At 47.1% G+C, this 7,966-nt stretch overlaps 2 protein-coding genes across 4 annotated transcripts in view; both read left to right on the top strand.

The window, feature by feature from the left end:
* The first annotated feature begins 113 nt into the window (after positions 1-113).
* On the top strand, positions 114-3,045 carry chmp6b (charged multivesicular body protein 6b). The gene is made up of 8 exons (XM_054765108.1): positions 114-324; positions 1,057-1,166; positions 1,237-1,324; positions 1,403-1,489; positions 1,551-1,616; positions 1,776-1,856; positions 2,522-2,585; positions 2,648-3,045. The coding sequence occupies exons 1-8, from the start codon at positions 262-264 to the stop codon at positions 2,689-2,691; spliced, it is 603 nt and encodes a 200-aa protein (XP_054621083.1). The 5' UTR covers positions 114-261; the 3' UTR covers positions 2,692-3,045.
* A 735-nt stretch (positions 3,046-3,780) lies between these two features.
* baiap2b (BAR/IMD domain containing adaptor protein 2b) overlaps positions 3,781-7,966 on the top strand; it is an 11,447-nt gene continuing 7,261 nt past the window's right edge. For all 3 annotated transcript variants that reach the window (XM_054765080.1, XM_054765070.1, XM_054765062.1), the window contains exons 1-2: positions 3,781-3,971; positions 6,623-6,698. In XM_054765080.1, the coding sequence (XP_054621055.1) occupies positions 3,924-3,971; positions 6,623-6,698 (124 nt within the window). In that variant the 5' untranslated portion in view covers positions 3,781-3,923. The remainder of the gene's footprint in view (positions 3,972-6,622; positions 6,699-7,966) is intronic.

Below are 7,966 nucleotides of genomic sequence, written 5' to 3'. Positions count from 1 at the left end.
ATTCATTCTAATTGTTTTTTGTATGTGTGGTTCATGGTCTTGTACATTGCGAGTTTTTAAAGCAGCTGTAGTTTTTGTGCGTTTTGCCTTCGCGCGGCCTCCGTACTGTTTCCGGCTGTGGGTGTGGCACACTTAGCATTAGCTTAGCTAGCAATGGAGAAGCTGTGTCGCTAATGTTTCTTTCTCAACTCCGAAAAACATCTCAGCGTATCTGACGTACATTCCTATAGCTGCACATTGCAGCTGTGATGCTGTGTCAGAATGGGGAATCTTTTTGGGAAAAAGAAACAGAGTCGAGTGACGGAACAAGACAAGGCTATATTGGTAAGTCAGTGTTGTTAGCTAGCTAGCCTCGACCTGTGCGCCTGAGCCTGCTTAGAAAACTATTGTGATTTAACAGTTCTTCACGAATACTCTCACAACAACAAAGGACAATGTGTTATATTTGCATGTTGGTATGTTTCAGTCGTTACTCCTCACGCCGGCGGGATTGTGTTAGTTTCGTTCCAAATGCTCGGTTAGTAATACAGAAGGGATTCACGGTTTTTTAAACGGAGCCGGATCTTGAGTAGCCGTTTCTGTCAAAGAGCCGTTCAAAAGACTGGCTTGCTGTTATATTTTGATTTTTAAGAGATTTTGCTTTTAGCCAGTGAGCAAACACTGGTAGCAGTTATAAGGTAAGATCTGGATCATAAGTCAAACTTACATACTCATAGTGGGAATGATTCAGAAATATTGTTTATGATTTTTAGTTTTTTTGTGACTCGGTCTCTCTGAAGAATGGCAAGTGGTTCTTTTAGCCCAGGGAATGGTTTAATCATCTTCATGATGCGTGTGTGGTGTATTTGTTCATAAAATGCCCACAAACGATGAACAACACCATGTATGTCTCCTTTCTTTCTCCTAATAAGCACTGTGCACTTTGTGCTAATGGCGCAAACAGATGGCACAAAACTGCGATTCAATCGGCGTTCACTCAAAAGAGTCCACTCGTTCGCAAATGTCCCATTGCTGCTGCTTTGTAGATTTGGATCATTCACGAGTGACTTTTTGCAGCAACTGAAGCAGCAACGAGATAAACTGAGGCAATACCAGAAGAAGATCAACCTGCAGCTGGAGAAGGAAAGACTTTTAGCCAAGACACTGCTCAAAGATGGCAAGAAAGAGTGAGTCCAAGGGGGAACACCTCTAGACTATTCAAAATAAAAGATGACTTTTGTTCTCACTGGGCTTTAGGAAAGCGCTCCTCTTGCTGAAGAAGAAGCGCTATCAGGATCAGCTGCTGGACAAGACGGAGAACCAGATTAGCAACCTGGAGCGTCTGGTGGGTTTCAGCAGAAGCAGAAGGTGTCCTTCAAGCCTGGCTGACATCTCCTCCTCAACGTGAACGTTCATGTTGCAGGTTCAGGACCTGGAGTTTGCCCAGATTGAGAAGAAGGTCATCGACGGCCTCAAAGTCGGAAACGAATGTCTGAAGAAGATGCACCAGGTAGGTGACCAAGTCATCGGCAGGTTGGCTGTGACGCCACTGAGCGTGTCTCCCTCCCAAGGTCATGTCCATCGAAGACGTGGAGCGCATTTTGGATGAAACGCAAGAAGCCGTCGAGTACCAGAGGGTGAGCATCTCGTCCTCGTTGGACGTTAGATAGATAGGTATAGATATAGATAAAGATTGATGGATATAGATAGATCATTGAACGTTAGATATAGATATAGATGAAGAGTGATGGATATAGATCGTTGGACACCATGACATCATCATCATCTTTGTACAGCAAATAGATGACATGCTGGCTGGTTCCTTGTCCCAAGAAGACCAAGAAGCTGTCCTGGCTGAGCTGGAGGCCATCACTCAGGTCTTGTTGTGTGTTACTCTACTTTACTCTATTGTACTGTAGTGTGTACTGGAGTACTACATGTGTGTGTTATTGTACTGTAGTGTGTGTTATTATACAGGTAGTATGTGTGTGTGTGTGTGTGTGTGTGTGAGAGTGTTGCGGTGTATGTTATTGCAATGTAGTGTTTGTTATTGTGTGTAGTATGTCTGTTATTTGTACTGTAGTGTGTTACTGTGCTTTATTGTGTGTTATTGTACTGTAGTATGTGTAAGTGTAGTGTGTGTGTTACTGTAATGGGTGTGTTATAGTACTGTTGTATGTGTTATTTTAGTGTAGTGTGTCGTAGTGTACTGTATTGTGTTGCTGTAGTGTGTGTGTGTATTGTACTGTACTGTTATTTTACTGTATTGTAGTGTGCGTTATTGCGCCGTTGTGTGCGTGCGTGTGTATTATAGTAATGTAGCGTGTGTCTGTGTGTAGTGTATTTTATTTTATTGTAGTGTAGTGTGTATTACTGCGCTGCAGTGTGTGTGTGTGGTGTTGTACTGTAGTGTGTTACTGTGCTGTAGTGTGTGTCTTAATTGTAATGTATTGTGTGTTGCTCTCGTGTCGTTGTTGTTGTGTGTGTGTGTGTGTGTGTGTGTGTGTATCGTGTGTGTTTATAACAAGACTTTGATCCTCAGGAAGGGGTGGAGCTTCCTGACGTTCCTGCCCATGAACTTCCTGAGGTGGAGGAGAAGGAAGCAGGTTTGTGATGAAAACACGCTGAAAGCCATGTGCTTTGATGATGATGATGATGTTTCTCTTAGCGAGGGATCGTCCGAGGAAGAAGGCAGAGCTGTTGGCGGCGTGAGAGGACGCCAGGCGGACACCAGCTTACCTGCCTGACCTTGTCCTTGCAGGGGAGCGCGGTGGATGCTGATAGTAGGATGTTTTTATCACTTAATAGCGCTTTCTCTCAGCGCTGCAGCCTAACTTCCTGTTGTGGTGGAAATGAACACCTGAAAGAGGCCTTATCATTATTAACATGATTGTTTATGAAAGTCATGTTCACGTGCACCTTCAGCTTCCTTCAGTCCCCTGGAACTGTCTCCTGGATGACTGTCTCGTCCATGTGCTCCTTTCATCTAGATAACTCTATTCTTTCCATTTCTATTCTCTTCATTATATTGATTTTTTTTTTTTACAATAAACTCCTTTGGCCATCCTGATGTTGTCGTGTTTGGCCACAAGGTGGCAGCAGCGCACTGTTTACGCTTGTCATCAAGGGATTGTCCTCACATGGCGCGCGTGGGAGTGGGCGGTGTGAATGACTCGCGCGCGTGGAAGAGAGGTGGCGGGAAAATCGCGTGCAGGTCCCTGAAGTCACCTTCATCTTTCTCGTTGCGTTCTTTTGCCGCCACTGCTCTTCATGTCTTTGGTTAGGCTGTGACGTCGCCAGCAGTCGGAACCAATCACACTGGGCGGTAAGGTCACGTGTTCATGTTTGCCGTATGAGAACAGGGGAGTCGCCCCCTGCAGGCTGCCAGCAGGCGTCGGTCAGCACGCTAAACAGTTGACCTCCATTTTGAAGCGATGTGTGGCGCTTCCATGGGCCCACTCGAACCACCCACTGAGCAGAACCACGCAGACCCAAACAAAAGAAGGCCAGAATCGTGTGTGTGTGAGAAAGGTGGGAGGATGTGCTCTTCTCAATGGCTGAGGCTGAGGGGGCGTGGTGACGCAGTAGAGGAGGCGTGGCTTGCTTCGATGTGATGCTGCGTTCAATGCTCGTCAATCGGTAAGTGACCTTTTCAGCTGTTAGTCAAATAAACACACGGGGAAGTCGGGGGGATTTTGGGATGATGAGATGCCCTACACAACATTCGCCCCCTCAAACATTTAGCTATTTTAGCTTGTATCACGAAGTAACGCGACTAGCTTCCCTCTTTCCCAGGGTCCCTGAACGCATCATCGTCCCTGACGGTCCGCCTGTGAGTGCACGCGTGTGGGTCTCCGGTGTGGGCGCAGTGGAGGACTCTCCTATAAAAGACGGGACCACCATCGTCATCGTCATCATCATCACATCACTCCTTCCCGGCCAACATGTCCCGAACCGACGAAGTGCACCGAATCACGGAGAACGTCTACAAGGTAAGACACGCTGCGGATACATGTGAAGTCGGCTTCCGAGAGTTCCACGATGATTGATGACTGATCAAGTCTACTTCTTTCCAACACTTCATTCATGAAGTTTCTTTACGGTTCTCCTGCTCAGAACTCGGTCTTGAGCTGAACACTTTTTAAGCGTCAATTCCACATGAAGTAAGAGTGTAACTTTTATTTTGATGCCACATCTAAATCTCGCCAGCGGTCAGGCACGAGATCCCCACAAAATCTTGTGAATTTCTGGTGTCACAGCTTTAGGAAGTCCGTGTGTGGCAACTTGCTCGGTGCCAGTTTGGGGCTTTTCCTTGAAAATGGCAGCCAGAAACGGGAGTTTTCACGGGACCTAAAGACCTACCTGTCGCAACACAGTAGGCGTGGCCCAGGGGGAGGAGGGCCGCGGAATCCGAGCGTTTCTGCCAAGAGGAGAGAACGTAGATTTAATTTATGGAGTCTTTTTTGAGAAGACACTTATTTGTGTCCATTATCACTTTAAAAACCCTGAAATGAGCAGGACAGGACCTTTACTGACATGTCTTTACGGACGTGAAAGACCAAGGAGGTGTATTTGCTGGCGTGGTGTTGCCTTCACTGTCCCTACCAAGTGTTTGTGTGCTTAGGAGTGTTGTTGTGCTGAAAAGGGAGGTGGCCATCGCCACGAGGGGGCGTGGCCTTGCTGAAAGGGTTAAAAGGGTGAAAATGTCAGCATCTCAGAGGGGTTCCTCCTGGCCACCAGCAGATTGCATCGTTAGCCCGTGAGTTTCAGGCGGGGGTCGGGGGGCCCACGCTGCTGCTGATAGCATGTGCAGGAGGGGGGCGGGGGTGGGCTATGTTGTGTTTATGAATTTGTGTGCCAGCAATCATCTTCATAATTCATCACTAATTGGCTGGTTTCAGTGCTTTCCCCACAGGACTGCAATCTATTTGTGGTGGTGGTGCGGGGCTAGATGACGTGGTCAAATTTGCATCATTGGCCAAAAGTGATAAAAAATACAAAAAGCAACACAAATATGTGTAGAAATATCAATGAACTTTTTTTCTGCCACTTCCTTTTGTGTTTTTTTTTATTAATGTCACAAACAAGACGGAGCAGGAGAGGGGCCCACAGCGGCACCCGCCGCTCGCCCAGAAGAGCCAGATATGCTTTTGTGCCTACAAGCCTCTTCGCTAGAAAAAGAGACTGTAGACGGCTCTGATTACTCTGGCAGGTGCATCATAACATGTTTATGAGCGCTACATCGACTGTAGTTGTGGCGATCCAAATGAATGTGTGGCGGGCCGCCACAAATAAATGCATGTATGGGAAGCAGTGGTCCTCATAATGACACACTAATTGGCTCATTTACACGCCAGCGCCGCCCGCCTGGGGAACCTCACTCCATTTAGGGTCAGCATTGACACGGACGCCGTTATCTTTGCTCTCTTCCCGGTTACGTCCTAGAGCGGATAAGTCGCTACTGGGATTCCCGCACCATCGACACAAATTTCACTGATAGGTGGTAGATGATCCATTTGTCATGTCTGTCCGCCGTTGCACACGGAGGAACGGCTGAGGTCCACTTCCTGTTGCTCCACTTCACAGTCACAAAGATGCTCAATGCAAATTCTGGATGACTCATGCCGCCTGCGCGCGTGTGTGTGTGTGTGTGTGTGTGTGTGTGTGTAGGCTGGCTCCCCACTCAGTCGTGATCCCACCGTATAGGAAAAAATGGTAAGGGGTGGGGATCGCTTCTGGCGGCAGTGAGGTGTTTGATGGAGGTTGTGTTTGTGGCAAAAAGTGTTCCCTCCGCTTGTTGAACAAACACCATCTGCGTGTTTGCTCGCCATATTTCCATCCCCGGCTCGGAATCCCAGCATGCCGCAGTCTCCCTGTGTGCGTGCGTGCGTGCGTGCGTGCGTGTGTATGTGTGTGTGTGGCAGTAAATAACTGTGGCCATTACTAAATCATGAGCTGGTTATGTTGACTAAAGTATGAGCAAGATGATGTAACTTAGCCTGTCATGCCCACGGCGACCACTCGAGGGCGCCTGCCTGCTTGTCCCTGAAGGCACACTAGTGATTTTCTTGTGGACCCCCTTGAGCTCAATGGCACCCTCCACTGGCTGGTGTCACTTCCTTCCTGGTTTCCCACAATGCACCTGAGCCACGTGACATGGCTGAATGTCTGCGTGCTGTGCAACAATTTACGCCCCGACGTGATGCTAACCTTTTTATGTAAGCGCTGACTCATCGTGTGCACACGTGTCACGGCGTTGGTGTTTGGCTCTCATTACATTTTCCTCTTTTGTTTGATCTGAAAGCACATTTCTTCCCTCCTGTCATTGGCCCCGCCCCTTTGTTCAGGGCTAACTGTAGGTGTGTCACAGTCCAGTGCAGCCCTTAAGGTGTCGGGGAGTGAGCTTTCTCCCTGGTTCTGTTCAGGTTCTGGCATGTGACCAGCTGCGTCCTCTGCAGTCTTCTGGCCCGCTAACAAGAAAAAGCAATTAGCAGGTCAGCAGGTGACTGCTCAAGGTCGGACGCCTGCAGAGGTCCTCCCCTTTTTTCCTCAGCTGACCTGCGTGTGTGTGCGTGTGTGCAGCTCAAATGAGAGTCGGCGTGTCCTCCACTAACCACACGTCCTCTTCCTCCTCCTCCTCCAGTCCATCATGGAACAGTTCAACCCGTGCTTGAGGAACTTCATCGCCATGGGGAAAAGCTACGAGAAAGCGCTGACCAGTGAGTACCCTCACTTCCTGTCTGTCCTTTTACGCGGTGTCCAGTCGTCCATCTTTTTTTTTAAATTTTCCTACTTTGTCTCCATCTGTTCCCCCCTTTATGTGCTTTGTCGCTTGTGTGGCCTCTTATAAGCGTGTGTGTGTGCGTGCGTGTGTGTGCGTGTGTGAGAAGAATTGAGGACAGAACCTGTGGAAAAGTCTGGAAGTAGAACAGAAGGCGCCGTGAGACTTTAGCCAAATGAGGAGTGAGGACACACAGAGTCGGAATGAGGACAAGATGAAGCGGGGGGTTTTGGTGAATAAGTGTTCCTTACTGATGAATGAATGTGTGACATGTGATCCCTCTTCAGCCAATGAGAGGCCGTTAGCGCATCCCTAGCACGGGTTAACGTTTGTTTTGTTTCAGCTTTACGCAAAATCAAATCATCTTTCATCCATCTTCCAACTGTTAACGAGTGTCTCATAGCTCCCAAGCACACCTTCCTCCTCTTCTGTGGTTTGGTCTTCTCCTCTTTTTCGTCTACTTTTTCATCTTCTCCTCCTTCCTCGTCATTTTCTTCTACTTTTTTCCTGTTTTTTTTCTTCTTCTCCTCCGTCTTTTACTCTTTTTTCTTCTTATTTCTCTTCTTGTCATTTTTCTCCTCATCCTTTTCTTTCTTGTCCTTTTTTGCTTTCTCCTTTTTTTGCCCCCATTTTTTTTCTTTCTTCTTTGTAGTCTTGTCCTCATTTTTCTTATTCTTCTTCCTCCTCTTTTTTCTCCCTTTTCTCTTCCTTCATTTTCTTCTACTTTTTTCCTGTTCTTTTTCTTCTCCTCCGTCTTTTACTCTTTTTTCTTCTTATTTTTCTGTCTTGTCGTTTTTCTCCTCACTCTTTTCCTCTTTCTTGTCCTTTTTTCGCCCACATTTTCTTTTTTCTTTCACCTTTCTAGTCTTCTCATTTTCCTTATTCTCCTTCCTTTCTTTCTTCCCTTCTTCCTCCTCCTCCTCTCTTTTCTCTTCCTTCATTTTCTTCTACTTTTTTCTTTTACATTCTCTTTTCTTCTTATTTTTTTCCTTCTTCGTTTTCTTGTCCTTCTTTTCCTCGTCCTTCATTTTCTTCTCCTTCTGCTTGTGCATATTTTGTCCTCCTTCCTCTTTTCGTCGTTGCTTTCCTCCACCAGCTGGTGTCGCTGTGCTGTAGAGACGCCTTCTAAGTCCAAACAAGTCGTCCTTGTCTCGGAGCCATACTACGTTCACCCTCTCATGCCGTCACCCACTGTCGCTGTTCGGT

Source organism: Dunckerocampus dactyliophorus, chromosome 2 (genome assembly GCF_027744805.1).
Source record: "Dunckerocampus dactyliophorus isolate RoL2022-P2 chromosome 2, RoL_Ddac_1.1, whole genome shotgun sequence".
NCBI lineage: Eukaryota > Metazoa > Chordata > Actinopteri > Syngnathiformes > Syngnathidae > Dunckerocampus > Dunckerocampus dactyliophorus.
The sequence above is the reverse complement of the archived record's forward strand: the minus strand, read 5'-3'. Positions and strand labels throughout refer to the sequence as shown.